The 24,948-nt window shown below is 38.1% G+C and overlaps 1 protein-coding gene across 1 annotated transcript; it reads right to left on the bottom strand.

Annotated features, from left to right (window-relative positions):
• Positions 1-1,402: 1,402 nt before the first annotated feature.
• Positions 1,403-14,177, bottom strand: LOC127217974 (uncharacterized protein C2orf16). The gene is made up of 6 exons (XM_051178983.1): positions 13,022-14,177; positions 12,073-12,949; positions 10,331-10,406; positions 8,775-8,818; positions 2,902-3,022; positions 1,403-1,585 (listed from the first exon to the last, which is right to left on the bottom strand). Exons 1-6 carry the CDS (start codon positions 14,175-14,177, stop codon positions 1,487-1,489), a joined length of 2,373 nt encoding a protein of 790 aa, XP_051034940.1. The 3' UTR covers positions 1,403-1,486.
• Positions 14,178-24,948: the final 10,771 nt, after the last annotated feature.

Here is a 24,948-nt window from a genome sequence, read left to right as displayed (position 1 = left end):
AATCTGACTTAGAAACAGTGCCAAAGTATAGAGTTCATTTTTCTTCTATCTCCACACTGCATTTAATTGTCCATGTAGATTTAACTACTAAATGTGAGGACAGGTGTTGCTGCATTTTTTTTTAAAAAGTTTTCATGTCACTGTGGTAAAATACCTTAGTAAAAGCAACTTTGAGAAGTATATTTTAACTGGCCCTTTGAGGTTACAGTCTGTTATGGTGAGGAAAACACAGCAATGGGAACTTGAGGAAGCTATGAATGCCTGTGTTCAGCTCACTTTCTACTTTTCCCAGGGTAAAGTCAAAGCTCAGGGAATGGTGCCACCTGCAGTGGATGGGTCTTCTTACCTCGGTTAACCTAACCATGATATCCCCCCCAGGAATTCCCCCTCAGAGGCTCTCTCCCAATTGATTCTGGACCTCATAAAGTTGTGAACTGAGACTAACCATCATACCAGCCGTCTACAGAAATACCACTTAATTATAGCATCACTTTGTGAAATGTAGAACTGTAAGGTTATCTGGACACAGGGGCTGAGGTCCAAGTGCACTTTGTTAATTCACCACGTCAGGATCATTACTACTTTCGACTCCAAGTATCAATGGTCAGGAAAAAGCACATTTATATTTAAATATTTGAGCTGGGGAGATAGCAGAATAGTAGAACATGGCCTACATTGCATAAGACCCCAGATTCTTTGTTTTATTACACTTTTTGTTTTGTGTATGCAGACACATGGAGGAGGTTAGCTGACAACTTGTAGAAGTCAGCTATCTCTTTCTACTATCTGAGACCAAGGGATGATCTCAGATTAGATCAAGCTTGGTGGCAAGTGGCTTTATCTGCTGAGCTGTCTCACATTCCCAAGGCCCTGGGATCGAGTTCCAGCATTGAAATATTGAAATAAATAAATAAATAAATAAATAAACAAACAAATAACAATGCTCATACTCTTTATTATTTTTCATGTGTTTACAAAACCAACAACAGAAGACGTTACTCTTCATTTTATGTTACGGTACAAATTTCTATAAAATTTAATAGTACAAAAGTCTATTGTTTTACTAACACACTAGTTAAAGTTACACACAGGGATTGGTTTTTGTGGAAAGAAATTCCTTATCATTTGTATAGGTTCCAAGGCTTAAGGACTACAGTAAATTATACTTTTCTCTCACATCAAAAAACTAAAAAACAAAACAAAACAAAAAAAAAAACCAACAAAAAGTATATTTCTAAAGATAGCTGTTTTCCTAAAATAACCCAATTAAATCAGCTTTCTTCTTGCACATCTCCTTGTTCTCTTATGCAAACGGTGCTAAACAATTTTTCTTCCAAGTGCTTAGTATCAACAAAATACTTGACATCAAACCCAAAGAAAGTACTTCAATAATAACAGTCTAAAGTCAAACATTCTAAGAATATATTTATGCTCCTAAGTATGGTTCAGTGCAATTGGTAGCAAACTGTTGATAGGAAAGGACAGTTCATTCTTCCTGTCTTTCTTGTCCATTGTTCATACTGTTCAATCTGGCACGTCTCAAATTCCTCAGTATGGTAAATCTAGTGTGGAGCGACAGGTTAGTCTGTGAAAGAGACAAAATGCTTTACATTTGAGAACTCAGAAGTTTAACAAAATACTCTTGAATTTGGTTATTAAAAATAAACTAGGGAGACAGTTGTGCTGGCATACACCTGTATTTCCAGCGCTTGGGAGGTGGGGGCAGGAATTCAAGGTCATCCTCAGCTATGATACTGAGTTTGGAGTCACCTTGGGGTATGTGTACCCTTAGCAAAAAATGCAAGGAGGGAGAAAGGGTTAGGGAAGAAGGGAGAGAGAGAGGCAGAGAGAGTGAAACAGAGACACTAGGCAGCTAGGCCTGTTGGCAAAGGCAGGATGATTGGAAGTTTAAAGTTTTTTGGGCTATAAGACAGAGGGCTGCTTTCCAAATATACAAAGAACGCAAGAAGCTAGTTACCAAAACACAAATAATCCAATAAAAAAGTGGGGTAGAGAACTAAATAGAGAATTCTCAATGGAGGAGTCTAAAATGGCTCAAAGACACTTAAAGTGCACAACATCCTTAGCCATCAGGGAAATACAAATCAAAACAACTCTGACATACCATCTTACTCCTGTCAGAATGGATAAAATCAAAAACATCAATGACAGTTTATGCTGGAGAAGATGTGGAGAAAGGGGAACACTCCTCCACTGCTGGTGGGAGTGCCAATTTGTATAGCCACTTTGGAGATCAGTATGGTGGTTCCTCAGGAAATTGGGAATTAATTAGTCTACCTCAAGACCCAGTAATTCCACTCTTAGGCATATACCCAAATGATCCACATTCATACAACAAGGACATCTGTTCAACTATGTTCATAGCAGCATTATTTGTAATAGCCAGAACCTGGAAGCAACCCCTCAACTGAAGAATGGATGGAGAAAATGTGATACATTTACACAATGGAATACTACTAAGCAGAAAAAGCAGAAAAACATAATGGAATCCTGAAATTTGCAGGGAAATAGATGGAACTAGATGACTCCCCATGGACAGCCTCACCCTCCCTGGGGAGCAGAAAGGGAATGGTCTGTGTTTGGTGGGTGTGATAGGGGAGGGTGGGAGGGTGAGGGAACTGCGACTGACATGTAAAACCCAGTTTCAAATTTAAATAACCAAGGATAAAAATTTAAAAAGATAATTAATGTTGGCTTATTTCCCCAACTTCCCTGTTTTTCACAAAGGCAGAGCACAGGAAAAGATTTCTTGTTTAGTAAGAGAGTCACATGTTTCCTATATATAAAAGATAACCTTATATATTTCAAGTTGACCTAAAAATAAACATGGTTTCCTTAACGTATAGTGAGCCAACAGTTGTGCAGTTGCATCATAAATACCCGATTATTCCGTGCTCCGACATTGAAGCTCAGTCTTATTCCTTTTGGATGACGTGGAATAGTCTTAATAGTGGTGTATCTACCATTCAGGAATTCAGCATCCACTTCAGGTCTCCATAAACTGTCAATTAAAGCATAATTCACAAGTAGATATAGTAGCCACAATCAGATGAACAAGTTTGAGGCCTTCAACTTAAGGGTATGTAGGAATCATTTCTAGAAGTCTAAAAGAAGTTATAAGGTTTACCACTGAACTATACTCTTAATCCTAGGTATTATTACTATTATTAATTTCCTTCACATCTTTAGATGAGTTTTTACCTGCTAGATAGGAACCCAGTTTTACCCTTCTTTAAGTATAGTGTACTTTGGACTAAATGTAACCACAACTTCTTTAGAAAGAAAATAGATTTGTGATTGCCTTAGTCTAGGATGGGGAGAACATAGGTCTGAATGAAGAGACAGTGAGAATGTTCTAAAATCATACTATGAGGAAGACAACACATTTCTTAATTCACCAAAATCCACAGAGCTGTGTAGTCTAACTACAAAGTATAAAAATTGTAGCTTAGTAAAATTATTAGGAGCTATACCTATAATCCTAGCACTCAGTAGGTAGAGGCAAAACAATCAGGAGTTCATGAGTATCTCTGACAATATAGAGTTTGAGGCCAGTCTTGGTTATATGAGATAGTCTCAAAAAATCCAAAGAAAACAGCTGCTTGCTATCTTCATCACTAAGACCACCTACTTTTCTGAGTCCCAACTAACTGTAACGTCCCCTTTCCCCATTTCTATTGGATAGTGGCTAAAATCCCAAGCCCATTGAGCCAGCCTGAAACCTATTCTTCCCCATGAAGCTAATGAATATGCTTGTTTTGTTGAACCTTATGTCGAAAGTCATGACTTCCTTTCTTCTGCTTCTCCATCTCCCTCCTCCTGGCAGCTGCTGAGATTTACAACTTCTCTGCCCTGTCAGTGTCTTTTTTCTAACTCATAAAATGGTCCTTACACTTAAATAAAAGAAAAAAATGGTACAAAAATGTTAGCTGGAGGGCTAAGGATAAAGAACAGTGGTAGAACACTTGATTAGCCTGTGTGAAGCCCTGAGTTCCATTCTCCTCACCCTAAGAATCCCAAGATAAAAAGTGAAAAAAAAAATTAAATGTGATAGAGCAAACCTAGACTCCCCAAACCAAGAGACCGAGGCAGGAGGATCTTGAGTTTAAGGGCAATCTTGTTATATAGGAGTTAATACAAAAGCCAGCTTGGATTCCTGTGACATTTGTTGTGCCATGTTGCAAAGGTGTGTTCCATAATGGGCCTCATGGGTGGCTGCTAGTGGGTCTGGTTTATTTTTTGTCTTACATGGCTCTTTGTGTCAGTGAATAGTAGAGCAAAAAGAAGCTTTTTTAAAAAATCTGTCCAATAAGCATTTTTGTAAAACATGTCAATTTCTTTATTAGATGATAACCATTTTAATAATTTTACTTCAAGAAATCAGTTACATTTTACACCAACAAGCAAAAAAAATTATACCAAATTAAATGCCATGCTGCTAATCTCTTGAAGTATTTTGACAGATTTTGTATATTAACAAATTTCCTATAATTTTGGAAATCATTATAAACTATATTCTGCACTATAATTTAATTTTCAAATATTTTTAAAGAAATAAACTTGTATAGAAATGTGAAAAAAGAAGCTTTATTTTTTTTTGGAGATAGCATCTCATATAGCCTAGACCATCTTAAATTTCATTATATAGTTGAAGATGACCTTGAACTTTCAAAACTCCTGCTTCCACTTCCTGAGTGATGGGATTGCAGGCATTGGCCAATAAGCCTGGTATTATGCCCTTCTGGTGAATGAATTAAGAGATTCATACATGCTAGACAAGCAATCTAACAACTAGACTACATCCCCAATCCAAGGAGTAATTTTTTTTATTATATGTTCATTTTAAAATATTTTATTATTATTTAATACTTTTTCCTTATTTTACAAACCAATCCCAGTTCCCTCTCCCTTGCATTCTCCTATGCTCTCCCCCACTGGACCTCCATCCTATCCCCCATCCACTCCCCAGGGAGGGTGAGGCCTTCCATGAGATCAAAATCTGTCAAGTCATTTGGGATAGGGCCTAGGCCTCCCTCCTCCCTCCTTTTGTGTACCAGGGATACATCCTGGTCCTACTGCCAGAGGTCCCCTTAGACTGACCAGTCCTCCTGACACCCACGTTCAGAGGGCCTGGTCTGGTCCTATGTTGGTTCCCCAACTGTTGGACTGGGGTTCATAGGTTCCCACTTGCTCAGGTCAGCTGTTTCTATGAGTTTTACCAGCATGATCTTGACCCCTTTGTTTGTCACAAGGAGGAACTTTTTAATGGGTAGCTAAAATAGTATCAGGGAATAGGTTCATCATATGTAGTGACACTTTACCATAACACAGCAAATGTTCAAAAGCTGTGTGGTTGTCTTGATAATATTACTTGAGTTATTATAGTCAGCAGTTCTATATAAACAATGTTCTTTCTATAACAATATAAATATTGTTCCTACCAGGCTTTGAGTGGACAAAACAATCATTTTTAGGTGGGATAAGTTCAACAAATAGATATGTATGTTTTCTTTCTCCGTTCCTTCAAACATCTCTTCCTCCGTTTGTTATCTTCCTCCCTTCCTTTTACAGTGCTAGGCACCAAACTCATGGCTAAATAATTCCAGGCAAGTGCTTTGAGTCCTTCAATGTTAATTTCCTCATAAAATTGCTGTTGCATTTTCTCTGGCCTTTTCTTTTTTCCTATTTTTTTTTCCTGTAACACCATGTACCTGGGTTAGCCCAATGCAATCAGAGTACAAGGTCTAAAGTGGAAGTTAGGGAGATTAACAGTGAGAAAGTGGTGATTTGGGTGGAAATGTGCATGTGGGTGGTGTTGAAGTTGGAACTGGCATCTTATAAGAGGGGTGGGGTGGGGTAGTTCAGGTATTGTTTTTGAAGAATGGACTCTGGATAACAAGCAGTAGGAAACTAAATTCTGCCAACCACTAGAATCATCCTGGAAGTAGGTACCTCCCAGAACCTTCTAGTAAGAGGGTACCCAGGGCAGCACCATGATTTCAGGCATGAGTCTAGCAGACAAGCAATCCTTGACATATGACCTGCCAAACTGGGAGATGATGGGTGGGTTCTGTTTTAAGCTGCTGTGTGTGGTAAAGGTACATTGTGCGGCAAGTTCCCAAGTGTACTTGGTGGCAGTGTGGTGATAGGGCTACTGATCTTTTGAACGACATTTTAAATGCCCTCAGCATTCAAATCTGTATGATGAGCAACTGTTTTAGCTAAAGCTCTTAGAGAATGTTTGAGTCTGTGACTCATTCATTTCAGTTGACCTTGAGTATACTTTAATTATTATTGTGCTTAAATTATCCACCTAGAGGCAGTTGGCAATGTTTTTGTTTTTTAACATATATGATCTCAGCTTGAGCATGTCATATGTGTTAGGCTCCAAAACAGAAGTACCTCCTTTTTGGAGGCCAAGAACATCAGAAATGAGTTCTGTTTCCTAGTTTCTTAATACTTCTTAGGCTTGCTTGGAAGGAGGAAGTGCCTGCGACAGAGACGAGGTGCCTAGATACCACTTATTAGATGACCTACTGGACTGACCATTATATTTTCTTCCTTATACATTATACCAATCTCTGTCCTAAATTCTGAAAAATATCCCCAGAGCAGCACCTTGACATTTCCCTGCCCCTGGAGACCTGCTCTTTCTGTACAAGAAGTTTGCCTTCTTTTAAGCTGGCTCTAACAAAATGCTTCTTCCTAAAATATCCCCTCTGTGGCCCATTAACTTCCCATTTCAAATTTGGAAGACAAGAACTAGAAAGCCACTGGCTTTGGTTGGCTCTTGAGTTTTACAACACTTTAGCCCTCCAAAGCTAATCTTAGCAAGAAGTAAGAAAGGCTGTGAACTGTCAAAGGTACCCCACTATTTCCTAACCCACTTACTGTTCAAGTAATAAACTTCTCAAAGATACCCCACTGTTTCCCACTCCACTTACTTGTTACTGTAGTAAATCTCTTTCCACTCTCGTTCCCTGGTTGTGGTTATCCTTTTTCCACTCACTAAGACTGAATCCACTGCCCACAGCCATTGTAATTGTTTAAGCCACAAAAGAAAGTGAATATTCCAGCATTGCAAGATTAAACCTCCTCTGTACTTACAGTTATGGAAAGGCAATATGGAACAATAAAATCCCATAGGTTCTTCCCCACCTCCCGCCCCCCCCCCAAGAAAGGGTTTTCCTGTGTTGCTCTGGCTGTCCTGAAACTCACTCTGTAGACCAGGCTGGCCTTGAATTCACAGAGATCTACTTGCCTCTGCCTCCCTGGTGTTGGAATTAAAGGTGTGTGCCACCACTGCCCAGTCCCATAGGTTTGTAGAAACACAAACACTCTTGTTAGCTGTATGATTTGGGGAAGTTAAAAAAAAAAAAAAACAAAAACAAGAAAAACTACCTTCCTTTGCTGGAGTTGAACTCTATGACATAGTGGTAAATCTTATTCCTTCCTCTGTGCACATGATCCTAGGTTTGATCACCAGTAGTGCCACAAACCAAACCAAACCAAAACAAACAAACAAAAAAACCTACCCTTTCTTCAGTTTCAAGCTATCATTCTGTAATAAGGAAATGCTAATACCTTACCACAGAGGAATTCTAGGGCCAAACTAAATTATGAATATAAAAGTGCTCACTTACAACTGTCAATTATTTCATATATTCCTTTGGCTACTCCCATTTCAAAGTTAGTATAGCAACATTCTTCTCTGTTCCACTTGTATAAACTCCCCTAGCATCACTGAATAAGTTTTAGACAGCCACCCACAAATACTACCGAAAGAGACTGACTCCTCAGTTCCACTGTAAGAGGCAAAAATATGCCATCTATAATTAGTCTCTTTTCTGTAATTACTACATTGAGTTAATCATTTTGAGAAAGACAAGACACATGGACAGCTGTGGAAACCAAATGAAAAAGTAAAAGTCACCCTTTTATGAGAGAGAGAAATGTATATCTTCAAAGGTAATTTATAAGAGTTTCCCCCTTTTGCCCCACAAAGAGAAGGATAAGCAATAAATGCAGCTCTTGCTTTTTCCTTCTTTTCCTGACCATCTCCCTGAGCAGGCCTTTACCCACATCTTTGTTGGTTTCAGGCAGGATGATATATATGTTAGTGAAAAAAATCTAATTGGCCATGCATGTTCAAGTTTGCTCTTGTGGTAGGGACCATCACTACCTCCCACCCAAACAGCAGGTAATCAAGTTAAGAAATTTTGTTTTGCTTACATTTGCATTTTGACTTGTTTTTGTTACAGGGGTCTATATTACCTAAGATCTAAGAAATCATAAAGGAACACAAAATTCTTGCCTCCCTGAACCATCACAGGCTAAGTAAGCCTTGCTACTACTGTTACTAAAGTGAGATGTTGAAATTCATCTTGCTTGTCTAGTAGACCCTGTTATTACACAGAAGAATTTCCTATCTTAAAATTGAAATACGGAAAAAATCCAAATAGTTCTGATTTTTTCCAGTGACAATTCCTGTAGAGATAAAGCCAGTTTCAATGCAAAATTATGATATTGAAGATACATCATCAGAATATGGTATAAATAAAAGTCTCAGAAATAAAAATAAAACCAAGCCAGGCAGTTATAATTAAGACTTTTCTGATTCTGACTAGGATTATTTATGCAATTTGTTAAGGAGTTTTCAAAGTGAGATTGTAAGGTTCATGGATGAATATTATATTCAATGCCAGTTTTCATATTTTCCTCTTAAGAACTATACAAAGCCCATCTAAAGTTACCTGTCGGAACTTTCGTCACTTTGATCAGAGCTGTAGCCTTCTATCTCCTAAATGGAAAAAGTTGAAAAAATTATTGAAATGACATCATAATCTAAACTGCAACTCTTAGCATTTAAATGACAATATTCCTTTCACTTGATTCTTAATACTGTTAGCTTTGGCCTTTGCCATCTTGTAAAGCTTCCCCATTGTGGTTAACCATGACAATTCCCAAACTAAAGTGATTGAATTCCTAGAACTAAAGTAAATTGCATTTCTAGATTCTTGCCTACCCTATGCTTTTCATCCCCAAGAGATACTGATCTTCTGACATTGTTTAACTGAACACTCTTGGCAATGGCCAATATCCGGACAAAGGGGAAGATTTTCCAACCCTGTAACTACTCATGTCTAAGAGGACCACAGGCTCTCTAGTTTCCTGAACTAGAGATCTCCATGCCACACGTCTTTTCACAAATAAAGCCTGCACTGTTATGGAGTCATTCAGTCCACTGTCTGTCTTTCCCTCTTGCTCAACTGCAAGTGTACCATTCAATTTCCGATAGTGTACACAGATGAAAGAATGTCAATGGCAGTGTGCCCTTAGAGATAAATCAGCCTAAGCCTTCTAATCATATTGAAAAATTGCAGTTGAGAAGAATCAAGGAACTTCCCCAAGGCCTTGTAGTAGTGACCTAGAGAAATCCTCTCAAATCTGTGGCCTGGGTCCAAACATTATTTATCTGGAGTGAGGGTAGTATCAGAGTTGCAAAGAAAATCCACAAAGGGTTTTCTCAAAATTTGTATATTCAAACTCAAGATACTGGTTGTCTTTGTAACAGCTAAAGTAGAAAACTGTATTACTCCAGTCATTTAGTTTTATCAACTTATGTCTCTTGTTCTTATAATTACTATGTAAGTGATAACAGCTAAATAGAAGAAAGCATAAAAACAACTTCATACAAATGTTAATTGGCCCAGATCAACCCACAACTAAATAAGCTGTTTAACAGCAGTCCTAAGTGGTGGTAGTGTGTGTGGGGGGGAACCTGACACTAGCCATGGTGGCACCTGCCTGTTAGCCTTGCACTTAGTGGACAGAGGCAGGGAGAGCATGAATTAAAGGATGGGATTACAGGTTTGTGCTACCATGCTTGAGTTTATGTAATGTAGGTGATCAAAAGCAGTGACTAGTCCATGCCTTGCAAAAACATTACTCTAATTTAGCTATGTTAGTTTCAGACAGGATCTTGCTATGTAGCATAGGACTGTCTTTGTGTCTGAACTTCCTGAATGCCAGGATCTTAGGTGTCTAACACTTTGCAGGAAACTTATAAGTAATTACACAGAGGACCGGAAACAATGTTTGTAAGCATATATAATATGATATATGGCTTTCTTATACATTGATAATTTGATAATTTATTTTTTAAACCCATGAAAATAATCATTAATATAAATAGATGCCAAATTTTCAAAGAAGCAAACATGACACCACAGGAAATCCTAATTAAATGAAAATGATACATAATACTACACAGACTTTTGAGGTAGAAAGTAGAAAGCGCTGAACTTACCCCTTCGTTCAGATTTTCAATTCTGTGCTGTTCCTGAGCCAATAAGTATTCAGTCTGTTCTCTTATTGTAGAATTTCTGGTATTCAACATAGAGGGTGAAAAATCAGAAAACTAGTTTTTACTAAAATGATCACTAACAGATTATTTAATATTTGTGACTGATTTAATTATATGTATGTATGTATGTATGTATGCATTTCTGTCAGAGTATGCCTATGTATTGCTACATGTTCCTGTATATACATGGAGATGCCAGAAGAAGGCACAATCACTTTCTACCTATTGTTTTGAGGAAACTTTTTCCCTGATACTGGGGCTTGCACTTTCTTGGCTAGTCTGGAAGCCAGCAAGCCTCAGTGAGTAATCTTGTCTCTCCGCATTTCAGTTAACCGGGCTACAGGTTTGTGTAGTACACCTGGTTTGTTGTGTGGGTGCTGGGACCCAAACTCTAGTCTTCATGCTAGTACATCAAATATTTTAAATTCTTAGTTCTCTCTCTAGCTCCCTATCTAAGATTTTTAAGGAGACATTTCAAATTAATCGCCTTTATGATATTGAAATGTAGACTAACCAGTTATTGCTGCATCTAGGAAACTTGTAAGTAAATAGATGGAATTAGGAAATATGCCAAGTGGGTAACCCAGAATGATAAATGCTGCATGTTCTCCATTTCTGTGCATACTCTAAATCCTTAGATGAGTATATAACCTGGAGTATCCTAAGAAGCCAGGGAAAAGATAAAGGTACCACAGTGGGAGGAAGAGGTGCTCTAGAGAGGAATAGAGTGGAACATTGGTACTGTCAAAGGGAAAATGAGAAAACAGGTTGGGGATTTAACTGGAAAAGGATGAGGAAATACAGAGGGAGAAGAAGGATGGAGCATTAATTAACACTAAGAATATTTAACAAAGTCATAGTAAAGCATAGTAACTTTGATCACATATAGTATATTTAAAATATACATAAACATGTTTAAAAACATGTATGTAGTTCGAATGAAGTTATGCCATTTTAAGTGCCAATGCTTCCCATAAGGATCATAGACAACCTAAGAAAAACCCAGGGCTAAGCATAGGAAACCTCCCTTTCAATTGTTGGTCATGGGAGTAGAAGAGACTCCCAAAACGGTATAGGCTATTGCTGTTGCCCTTGTTTTCCTTGCATAATTTGAAGGTAAGACCTTACTGCTGAAGATGGCACCTACTTTAGACAGTGTACTTGGAGGAATTGAGCTGCTCAAAGACACATTTGCTCAGATGAGGTTGTGGCTCAGAGGTAAATCATTTACTTAACATGACATGTACAAGGCCTTGGGCATAACATAAATACACATACCCATATATATTATTTGCTAAAGACTTTTAGGACTCCTTAGGAAGGAGATTAAGGAACAAAATAAATTAATTACCATTAGTTATATTTTATCTATTTAGCATAATTTGTCAGTACATTACTTTGCCTACCAGTTTGAAAGATGCAACAAACCTAACTAGATACTAAATGAACAACTTTGTTTATTGGGTAGGCCTCAGAGGAAAGGTCAGAAACTAGAAAACAAACTTAGTTAACTGCATGTGCATGTCAGTTGATACCATGAGCCACATAATTGGATTAATCTAAATGGGAACAATTTCTGAATTAGGAAAATACATATTTAGTTATCAAGATACAGAAATAGAAAGCATGCTTATACACTTACATATCCTACAAAACATTCTAACACAGATAAATCACTGATTTACCTGTCAATTTCAGGATCAGATTCTGGTGATGTTCGGATTCTTCTAAACCTTTCTCTTTGACCATGGTATCTTGCTTCATGACTGCGAGATCTCCATGTACGGTTGTTATGAGCTCTCCTTGCACGGCCACGATGAGGTCTTCCTAAGTGGCCATTATTAGCTCTCCCTCTGCGTCCATTATGAGCATGGTTTTGACGAACTAGCCCTGTATGGTTGGGACGAGCTCTTCCTCTGTGGCCACGATAAGCTCTCCCTCTGCGTCCATTATGAGCTAGCTCTGAGTGGCTACGATGAGCTCTCTCTGCACGGTTGGGAAGAGCCAGCCCTGTGTGATTAAGATGATCTCTCCCTCTCTGGCTTCGGTGAGCTAGCCCTGCATGGCCAAGATGGGGTCTATCTGAGTGGTCATGATGTGGTCTACCTGCATGGTCATGCTGGAGTCTACCTGAGTGGTCATGATGGGGTCTATCTGAATCATCATCTTGGGGTCTATCCAAGTGGTCAAAATGGGGTCTATCTGAGTGGTCATAATATGGTCTATCTGAGTGGTCATGATGTGGTCTACCTGAGTGGTCATGATGGGGTCTATCTGAATCATCATCTTGGGGTCTATCCAAGTGGTCAAAATGGGGTCTATCTGAGTGGTCATGATATGGTCTATCTGAATAGTCATGATGTGGTCTACCTGCAAGGTCTTGCTGGAGTCTACCTGAGTGGTCATGATGGGATCTATCTGAATCATCATCTTGGCGTCTATCCAAGTGGTCAAGATGGGGTCTATCTGAGTGGTCATGATATGGTCTACCTGAGTAGTCATGATGTGGTCTACCTGCATGGTCATGCTGGTATCTATCTGAGTGGTCATGATGGGGTCTATCTGAATCATCATCTTGGTGTCTATCCAAGTGGTAATGATATGGTCTATCTGAGTAGTCATGATGTGGTCTACCTGCATGGTCATGCTGGTGTCTACCTGAGTAGTCATGATGGGGTCTATCTGAGTCATCATCTTGGGATCTATCCAAGTGGTCAAGATGGGGTCTATCTGAGTGGTCATGATATGGTCTACCTGAGTAGTCATGATGTGGTCTACCTGCATGGTCATGCTGGTATCTACCTGAGTGGTCATGATGGGGTCTATCTGAGTCATCATCTTGGGATCTATCCAAGTGGTCAAGATGGGGTCTATCTGAGTGGTCATGATATGGTCTACCTGAGTAGTCATGATGTGGTCTACCTGAACGGTCATGTTGGAGTCTATCTAAGTGGTCATGGTGTCGTCTACCTGCATGGTAACGACGGGGTCTATCTGAGTGGTCATTTTGGGGTCTATCTAAGTGGTCAAGATGGGGACTATCTGAGTGGTCATGATAAGTTCTATCTGAGTAGTCATGATGTGGTCTACCTGCATAGTCATGTTGGAGTCTATCTAAGTGGTCATGACGTGGTCTACCTGCATGGTAATGACGGGGTCTATCTGAGTGGTCATCTTGGGGTCTATCTAAGTGGTCAAGATGGGGCCTCTCTGAGTGGTCATGATAAGATCTATCTGAGTGGTCATGATGTGGTCTACCTGCATGGTCATGACGTGGTCTATCTGAGTGGTTATCTTGGGGTCTACCCAAGTGGTCAAGATGAGATCTATCTGAGTAGTCATGATGGGGTCCATCTGAGTGGTCATCTTGGGGTCTATCCAAGTGGTCAAGATGGGGTCTATCTGAGTTGTCATGATATGATCTATCTGAGTAGTCATGTTGGGGTCTATCTGAGTGGTCATCTTGGGGTCTATCCAAAAGGTCAAGATGGTGTCTATTTAAGTGGTTAAGATGGGGTCTGTCTGAATGGTCATGATATGGTCGATCTGAGTGGTCATTATGTGGCATATCTAAGTGGTCATGATGTGGTCTATCTGAGTGGACAGGAGCTCTCCTGAAGGGGCTAGGAGATCTGGAGTGGCGGCCATGAGATCTGTTAATGGGGCGGCCACGAGATTGGGGGTGGTCATGAAATCTGAAGAAAACTTGATTTCCTTCCATTTGTGGTTGTCTCTCTTCAAATTGGTTTCCATTCCACTCTGATTCATCTTCACTGTTGTCATGTCTCATCTACAAAGGAGCCCAATTACATAATACAAATGAGACAGATTGTCCATGGTTAGATTAAGTCATAAGGGTAATTTTCAAAGTCAGTCCTTCAGTTCTTCTGTCCTTCCTTCTTCCATTCCTCCCCCCTTTCCAATGAATTTTTGAGGCAAGTTCTAACTATATAGTATAGGTTAGCCTGGAAGTTCAGAGTTTCATGAATGCTTGAATGAGATTATACTACCACACACAGCTTATCAAGACAATTTCTATCGGTCTTTCTCCTAGAATTATAGTATAACTGCCATTTGTATACTACTTACCAGTATATAACCAACTTAAAGACATATCTGATGTACCACGTCCCTTGCATAAAGAGATTATACACATGAAAAAAGAGAAATATGTAAAACTAGCTGTCTTATGAATTTTAATAATGAAACAAACTATGTGACTTTATAATTGAGATGAGAGGTTTTTTGGGGGAGTAAGGAGTTTATGCTGGCCAGAAACAAGCTCCTAAGTATAACCTTGAACTTCTGAAACCCCTGCTTCCACCTCAGATGCTATGATAAAAATTATATGTGTGCCACAATATCTGGTATTATATGTTACTGTGAATTTAACCCAGACCTTTATGCATGTTAAGGCAAGTACTCTATCAACTGAACTACTTCCACAGGCCCAAGAATGATAGAGTATTTAATAATGTTTCATAACAGAGAATCTTAAGATCAAAGAAAGGCATTATAAATTATTCTGTTGATTATTTCCCTGCCCAGTGGTCATTAAAAAACTACCTTTCAATACAAAAAATTACTTAATTCTCAGGAGAAAAACAAAGAAAGTGGAAAGGATGGTATAAAAGAAGCAAAGGGTTGATTTGATGCAGTTCAAATAAATTAATCCAGTAACAACTCAGCTTTTCTATCCTTTCAATTTTTAAAACAAAAGGACTATATTGTGAATCACCAAGAAGAAAATAATGAAAATTTTGGCAAATGTCTGATATTCAGAGTAAATGAATACTATCATATGGACTGTGCTAAGGAAGCAAGTTTTAAACTAGCACATGTTGCTCAGCAAGGAAAGCATCCCTTATATTTAGCATTACCATGTACTGCTACAACACTGTTAAACGCTAGAAGTAACTGCTAAATATGAGGAAGGTACTAGCACGAAGATATAGAACTTGAATTAAACTACGAAAAGTCAGCTGATTTGCCAAAGGTTAAATCCACAGCTTCTATTTAGTATTTCTATTGAGAACATGAATAAGTAAATTAGGTAGACTATCAATGTTACCCTTTTAATTTTAAGTGACTAGTCTAGGGAGAACAGTGAATAGTCAGGAAAGACCAGACTGAGGCACATCTCCTGAAGAATCTTTTAACAGACTTTCCAATAGTTTCACGAATGTTTATGTAAGGAGTATTTTCTGGGCTTGGATTATATAGATCAGTGGTATAGTGTACCATGAGCATGATCAGGGCTGTGATTCCCATCTGTTATATCCCTAAGGAATTATTTACACCAAATTAGGTATAAGATTCCTAAATTCGATCGTTGGCTGGCCAGAGTGTAGGTCCAACACCCCCACCCTGTCCTTGGTACTTTCTGGGTTGGCTCTGTGCATACTGAATCAACCCTCCATTCAGGACCATATTGGGCTGGTCCTCACTTGACCTCTGAACCCCTTTGCCTGCCCTCTGCCTGAATGCATAAGACCATCCTGAGCCTGCCTTCCCCAATCATTGGCCCTGCTCTGGCCTCTGCTTAAGCTTGAGAGACCTCCAAGAAAGTTGGGATCATCCAGAGTTACAGACATTGAACTCCTGACCCACCTACACCGACTGAGAAAGCAGGAGAGAGAGAGAGAGAGAGAGAGAGAGAGAGAGAGAGAGAGAGAGAGAGACTCCACCTGCGCCCACTGGAAGAAGTGATGGTAAGACAGCAATATAAGAAAATACCCAACAATAGAAAGTCAAGCATGACTTGGGACTCTACACCACCTAAACCTAAATACGCCAAAGCAGATGAAGCAGAAGAGAACGAATTAAAAAGTAACTTCATAAAAATGATAGAGGCTCTCAAAGATGATGTGAGAAAATCCCTTAAGGAAATGGAGGAAAAAAACAAACAAAAAATTGGAAGAAACAGAGGAAAAGACCAAGCAAAAAATGAAGAAATGAACAAATCTCTTAAAGAAAGCAAGGAAAGGCAAGAAAAAACAAACAGATGAAGGAAACAATTCAAACAGTTCAAGACCTGAAAACTGAAATAGAGACAAGAAAACAGAAATTGAGGGAATGCTGGAAATAGAAAAACTGAGTAAACGATTAGGAACTACAGACACAAGCATAACCAGCAGATTACAAGAGATTGAAGAGGGAATCTCTGGTGCTAAAGATAAACTAGAGGAAATAGATTCATCGACCAAAGAAAATCTTAAATCCAACAAATCCTTAACACAAAACAACCAGGAAATGTGGGACACTGTGGAAAGGCCAAACCTAAGAAACATCCAGGAAATGTGGGACACTGTGGAAAGGCCAAACCTAAGAATAATAGGCATAGAAGAAGGCAAAGAAGACCAGCTGAAAGGTGCAGAAAACAGATTCAACAAAATCATTGAAGAAAACTTTCCCAATCTGAAGAAGGACATGCCTATGAAAGTACAAGAAGCATAACGAACAACAAATAGACTGGACTAAACTCACAAAGACACAGGCAATAGATAATCCCACTTTACCAGAACCCAAAAGAAAAAGTGAGGCAAATATACAACAAATCTAAAACAAACAAGAATTAATAATCAATGGTCCTTACTTCCATTCAATATAATGGTCTTAACTCACCAATAAAAAGACACAGGCTAACAGAATGGATACGAAGACAGAATCCATCCTTCTGGTGCATACAAGAAACACATATAAGCTTCAAAGACAGACATTATCTCAGGGTAAAGGGTTGGGAAATGATCTTCCAATCAAACGGAGGCAAACAGGTGTAGCTATTCTAATATCTAACAAGTTAGAGTTCAAACCAAAATCAATCAAAAGGGATGAGGAAGGTCATTTCATATTCATCACAAGAGAAATCCATCAGTACAACGTCTCAATTATGAACACCTATGCCCCAAATACAAAGGCATCCACATTCATAAAAGAAACACTACTAAAACTCAAAGCTCACATAAAACCTCACACACTCATAGTGAGAGACTTCACCACCCCACTCTCACTACTAGACAGGACCACCAGACAGAAACATAACAAAGAAACAACAGAAGTTATATCTCAATTGGGTTTAACAGACATCTATAGAACATTATATCCAAACACAAAAGAATATACCTTCTATTCAGATCCACATGGAACCTTCTCTAAAATCGACAACATACTAGGTGACATAACAAGCCTCAACAGATACAAAGTAATTGGAATAGCCCCCTGTATCATATCAGACCACCAGGCTTTAAAGTTGGAATTCAACAACAACACAAATCGCAGAACCCTACAATCTCCTGGAAACTGAACAATGCATAGTTGCACCATTTCTGGGTCAAGGAAGAAATAAAGGAAAAAAAATTAAAGATTTCCCAGAATTCAACAAAAATGAAGACACAACATACCCAAACTTATGGGACATTATGAAAGCCATGCTACAAGGAAAGTTCGTTGTACTAAATGCCCATATGAAGAAAACAGAGGACAGTCACATTAGAGAATTAACAGCACAACAGAAAAACCTAAAAGAAAAAGAAGCAAACTTATCCCAGAGGGGTACATGCCAGGAAATAATCAATTTGAGGGCTGAAATCAATAAAGTGGAAACTAGGAAAACAATACAAAGAATCAATGTAACAAAGAGTTGGTTGAGAAAAAATCAACAAGATAGACAAATCTTTATCCACACTAACCAAAAGGCAGAGAATATGCAAATCAACAAAATCAGAAATGAAAAGTGGAACATAACAACGGACACCAAGGAAATCCAGAGAATCTTCAGTTCATACTTTGAAAACCTATACTCTACAAAATTAAAAAAAATTAATGGAAATGGACAAATTTCTGAATAGGTATTACTTATCAAAATTAAATGAAGAACAGATAAGCAATTTAAATAGATTTATAACCAGTAATGAAATAGAATCAGTCATCAAAAGCCTCCCAACCAAAAAAAAAATCCCAGGGCCAGATGGCTTTAGTGCAGAATTCTACCAGAAATTCAAAGAAGAGCTAATACCAACACTCCTCAAAGTGTTCCACACAATAGAAGCAGAAGGTTCATACTAAACTCTTTTTACAAGGCCACAATTACCTTGGTACCCAAGCCACACAAAGTTAAAACTAAGAAAGAGAGACTCGGACAAATATCCCTCATGAACATTGATGCAAAAATACTCAATAAAATACTGACAAATTGAATCCAAGAATACATCAGAGAAATCATCCACCATGACCAAGTAGGCTTCCTCCTAGGGATGGAGGGATGGTTCACCATATGAAAATCTATCAATGTGATCTACCATATAAACAAACTGAGAAAGAAAAATCGTATGATAATCTCACTAGATGCTAAAAAAGCCTTTGACAAAATCCAACAACTTTTCATGATAAAGGACTTGGAGAGATCAGGGATAACAGGAACATACCTAAAGACAATAAAGGCAATATACAGTAAACCAACAGCCAACAGCAAAACTGAACGGAGAGAAGCTTAAGGAACAACACAAGGCTGTCCACTATCTCCATATCTCTTCAACATTGTACTTGAAGTTATAGCTAGAAAAAGCAATAAGACATCAAAAGGAGATCAAGGGGATACAAATTGGAAAGGAAGAAGTAACACTGTCATGTCTAGACAATATGATAGTTTACATAAGTGACCCAAAAATCTCTACCAGCGAACTCCTACAGCTGATAAACACTTTCAGCAAACTAGCAGGATACAAGATTAGTAAAAAAAAATCAGTAGCCCTACTCTACTATATACAGATAATAAAGGGGCTGAGAAAGAAATCAGAAATATCACCCTTTACAGTAGCCACAAACAACATAAAATATCTTGGGGTAACACTAACCAATAAATAAAAGACCTATATAGCAAGAACTTTGTGTCTTTTAATAAAGAAATTAAAGAAAGGTTTCCCTTGCTCTTGGATACGTAGGATAACCATAGTAAATATGGCAATATTGCCAAAAACAATCTAAAGATTCAAAATAGTACCCATGAACGTCCCAGCACAATTCTTCACTGACATAGAAAGGATAATACTCAACTTTATATGGAGAAACAAAAGACCTAGGATAGCCAAAAAAACCCTGTACAATAAAGAAACTTTAGGAGGCATCAACATCAGCGACTTCAAGCTCTATTATAGAGCTATAGTCCAACAGTTTTGTATAGGCACAAACATAAACAGGTAGACCAATGGAATCAAATTGAAAATCCTGATATTAACCCATATACCTAAACACCTGATTTTTGACAAAACAGCTAAAATTATACAATGGTAGGAGGAAAGCATCTTCAACAAATGGTGCTGGCATAAATGGATGAATGTTTGTAGAATACTGCAGATAGACCCATCTCTATCACCATGCACAAAACTTAAGTCCAAATGGATCAAAGATCTCAACATAAATCCAGCCACACTGAACCTCTTAGAAGAGAAGTGGGAGGTACCCTTGAACTAATTAGTACAGGAGACCGCTTCCTGAACATAACTCCAGTAGCACAGACACTGAGATTGACAATAAATGGGACCTCCTGAAACTGAGAAGCTTCTGTGAGGCAAAGGACACAGTCGACACGTCTAGTTGCTGATGGAATTGGAATCAAACACCCACAGCTAAATACTGAGCCAAAGTCCTAAAATCCAGTTGCAGAGAGGGAGGAGTGATAAGAAAATGGAGTCAAGACCAGGCTACAGAAACCCACAGTGACAGGTGACCTGAACAAGAAGGAGCTAATGGACCCCCAGACTGATAGCTGGGAAACCAGCATTGGACTGACTCAGATTCCCTGAACATGGGTCTCAGTTAAAAGACCTGGGCAGTCTAAGGACCTGTGACAGTGGAAACAGGATGTATCCTTGGTGTACAAAAGGACTTTGCGAGCACATTCTCATGGATGGATACTCCCTTAGCCTACAGGCAGGAGGGAGGGCCTAGTCCATGCTCCAAATGACTTGACAGATTTTGATGACCAGTCCTGGAAGGCATCACCCTCCCTGTGGAGTGGGTAGGGATTGGGGATGGGAGGAGGAGTCAAGGAGCATGGCAGGATGGGAGGGGAAGCATCGATATGTAAAGTAAGAAGAAAGATAATAAAAAAATTAAGCTTCCAAAAATAAGATTCCTACATTTAAGAAAATAAACAAATATTCATAAGAGTAAACACTTAAGAAATAAATACTATGTTATATACATATTTGGGTTTATGTGTCCATGGTATGTGTGGATATATGTGCTATGGTGTGCATGTGGAAGTCAGAAGCCAACTCTGTCTGAGCCTACTTTTTCCTTCCACTTCTACAAGGGTTCCAGAGATCCAACCGGGTTGGCTAGGGTTGTGTGGTAAGCACCTTTACCATTTTCTTTTCCTATTTGCTAGTAGAAACCTATGAAAAATAATTATATGTACAAGATATGGTAGTTCATGCCTATAATCCCAGCACTTAAAAGACTGAAATCCACATGTTTGCTTTCCCACCGAGGCCAGAAGAGGTTTGAAGCCCTTGGAAATGGAGTTACATGAGGTTGTAATCCACCTGATACCAGTGCTGAGAACTGAACCTAGATTTTCTGGAAGAAAAGTAAGGGTTCTTAACCACTGAGACACCTTTCTAGTCATAATTTGTGGTTTATAAATTAATTTTAATGCTACTAAAATATTTTTACAATGTAACTTAAGATCAAAAATTGTATGAGGACAAAAATGAGAATGATTCTATATGATAAAATACAGTTACCAACAATTTTTTTTTACATTTTATAAATTCAAAATTCCTGATGAAGAATGAAAATAAATATAGGGACAAAAAGTAGATCAAAATCCATCCCAAATTTAAATTAAATACATGTTAGCAAGGAAAAAGAAATCCCTTTTCTCAACCATGGTGTTTTGTTACAAGAATAGGAAAGCATTTGAGATAATCAACATGAGTGTGGTCCCAGCACTCTGGAAGACTGAGGCAGGACAACCATCACAAGTTCTTTGCCAACTTAGGCTACACAATGAATGATATAGTAGTTTGTTCTATATAGCAAGACCTTGTCTCAAAACACACACACACACACACACACACCCTTAAAAATCAACAATGTCACATTTCAGACTCTTGATTTCTGTTAACTATTGGTATTGACTTACCAGATGAAATGAAGGCTGAATTTCTGGAAATCTTTGTCCGAAAAAAATCTCGTTCCTTCCCCTACTGGCACTTGTGAATCCTGTATATTATTTTGACAACAGTTATTTTCTGCATCTTCATCAATGAATTCAGTAACTTTCAGAATCAGCTGTTAGAATCTAGGCCTTGTTTTAGAAAATATTTACACTTTCATCACTCTGACAGTGTCTGATTGTCTCACTGAATTCTGCAACAGCGTTTGCCACCCTAGCTATATTCACTACTTCAAAGGGGCAATCCTCACTTTACACAGTATTTAAGATTCAAATTGTATATGGTACCAAGGTTGAGACATCTGGAATTAATTAAAAATAATATGCCAGCATAAAAAAAGGAAAGATGGGAAAAATGTATTTTTTTTAAAATTAATCACATCAATATTTGCCCCAGTTTATCTACTTTGTTTTGGGTACAGAGATAGTTTAGGAGATACTCATAAAATACTTTGTGGGAATGTGGCTCAGTTGGCAGATTTCTTTCTTAGTATGCACAAAATCCCTGAGTTTGGTCCCCAACACAACATAAAAGTCAGTGTGCTGTCATGTATCTGTAGTATTGGCCCTTGACAAAGGCAGAAGATCAGATGTTTAAGGTCTTTCTTTGTGACACAGTGAGTGGGAAGACAGCCTGTAGTACATAAGACCTTATCTCAGAAAAATAAATTAATTAAAAAATAGAAATATCTGAAAAGCTTATAAAGATCAATTTTATGTTTTATTGGAAAATACATGAAACTACTTTCTTACCTGTCTTATCTATATTGCCCCTACAATAACTACTCTCTCTGTTTCTCATTAGAGATTGAGGCATGGAAAGATTCATATGAAGGCCACAACAAATTTGGGTAAGCTTGCAGAAGCTTGCAATATGAATTGTGTTAAGATAGTGCTAAACTAATGAGTATACCAGAGACCCTTAATTGTTGAAAATACTTCTTTACAATGACAATCTGTATAGCATGTTTTTGTGAAAATGTGTTTACGTGTTTCATTGCTCCAAACAATGCTGTTAGAGCTACTGGAGATATTCTTCACATTCTACCTCATTCTCTTTACCTGATAATATTGCTGTATAGCAAAATATAGTTGTGACAGTGATTAGGTTATTGATCATGCTCTTAACATTCTTGTATTGCCTCCTAAAAGTGCAGCAACCAGGCAAATCTAAAACAGTTATTGCCTCTATTGTTAATGTCTCAACCTGCTCTCCAATAGAAAAGTAACTTATCACTTAAGCATTTCTTTCATTTGACCTAGAATTTTTACCAAAACCGTACACGTCCATGTCTGAGAGAAATGAAGTATGCAACATAATGCAACATTAGTATACTTTAAATGTTTTAGAATCTGCAATGTTACTTTTTACCACACGTGCTTTTGAAAATGTGCTTTACCTATCCCCCAATGATGCCTATGGATAACCAATGGTCCTTGGAAGCTTGGTCTCTGTGTGTCATTCTGCTCACTGTAGTGTTCGTGAGGGCTAAGAGCTTCTCGTCTATGGAGTCTAATTTCATCTGCATCAGAAATTACAGGAAAAATGAAAAAAAAAAAGTGGAAAAGTCAAATGACAATAATTTATTCTTAGAAACAACTCTACATCATACTTCATATTTCAGAACATACAGAACAACTGTTAATTGTTAAAAAATAATCCCTAACACAGTCTAGTGTTAGAAAAAATTTGGAAAACCAAAGTAACAGCAAAGAGAATACAGACAGTTGTGAAACATGCAGCTTCTATGTAGGAACTAAACTCTAAATCTTTTGAAAGTGCAAGCATTCTTTAAAAACAGTTAAATATGTTTTTCAGAATTCTTTGAGATTTCAAACAATCTATATTGAACATATTCACCTTCCTCCTCAAACTCCTCCCAGATCCACCCTCTATTCCATAACCTCTCTACTTAGAGTCTGCCTACTTTTAAAATTCATCAACTCCAATGTGAGATACCCATATACTGCTGGGTATATAGCCATCCACTTTAGGTTGAGTAACATGCTTGGGCCACACCTTCAAAGAAAACTATCTCCAAGTAACTATCCATTGCCAATAGAAATTATCCATCTCTCTTCAGCATGATGGGAATTCATCTGATACGAGGTACTATGCATACTGCCATAATAATTCCTCCAACTCTACAAGATTCAGCAAGTTCTAAATCACTCAAAGTCCTTGAAATTAACCAGATATATGTACAAGATCCTCTCATCCAGCACTATAGAACAACAGGGACTGCTGAGGAGACCTGGACTGGATTAGCCAAGCCACTGTGAAGTTGTTGAGCTGTGTGCTTCAGGGCTTCAGCATTCCTGAACTGTCATCAACATTATCTCTTGTTCATACTTTAATTAGAAACTCTAGTAAGCTTACTGGTTCATCAAATTGAACTTCAGTGGTATCATTATTTTATTCTGTTGTTGGTTCCCTATATGTAGTGAGTATGTTCACCTTTACCCAGAATTTTTATGTCACACAACATTTTGTGTGTGTGTATGTGTGTGTGTGTGTGTGCTCATGAGCATGTGTGTAGGTGTACACATGTCATGGTCAGAGAACAACCTTTTGTGCCTGCCCTTTTCACTTTATTTAAGACAGAGTCTGTTATTTGTTGTATATGTCGGCCTGGCTTTCCCTTGGATCTTCTTGGTATTTCTACAACTCTGCCTCTCATGTGTGCTGCTATAACAAGACATGTAGATTATGGACATTTAAACCCAGGTTCTAATGATTGCAAGGCAAATGTTTTACCCATGGAGTCATCTCCCCAGATATTTTCCTACTTTTTTCTGCTTGCTTGTTTGAGAAAAGGTTTTGTTATATAAACCAAGCTAGTCTCAAGGAGTACTTAACTTATCCATGATTCCTTATTGCTAGGGGAATAGGCATGTGCCACCACACTCCACAAGTTTCCTTAAATAATATGGAAGCTTTTATGTCAAAGAGAGTCATGATAACTTCATTTACACACACATACACACACACATACACACACATAAACAAAAATGGTTTTCAGGTTCTGTTATCTCAACAGAGAGATCATTGATAAAAGTGCTTTCACCTAGTGTTATTCTAGTTTTAGAGAAACAGCATCATTCCCGAGTAAATGCCAATATAAGACAGTTACATATATTTTCTCAAATATAGTACGTTGGACATGAGATAATACTTTGTAATCTGTCACCTTATATACTCAGGGAGAGAGCACTTAAATAATTAAAGGATTTCAGTGGTGTCATTTTCCATAGACAACTTAAGGCACCTGAAGTTTCAAACAAAACACACCCCAACTCATACCACGCCCTTTAAATCAGAAGTAAAATATATACAATTGCTCCTCAAATATCATGTAATCAAATCTGTTTATTTTCAGCT

This window comes from Phodopus roborovskii, unplaced genomic scaffold (genome assembly GCF_943737965.1).
Source record: "Phodopus roborovskii unplaced genomic scaffold, PHOROB, whole genome shotgun sequence".
Lineage (NCBI taxonomy): Eukaryota > Metazoa > Chordata > Mammalia > Rodentia > Cricetidae > Phodopus > Phodopus roborovskii.
The sequence above is the reverse complement of the archived record's forward strand: the minus strand, read 5'-3'. Positions and strand labels throughout refer to the sequence as shown.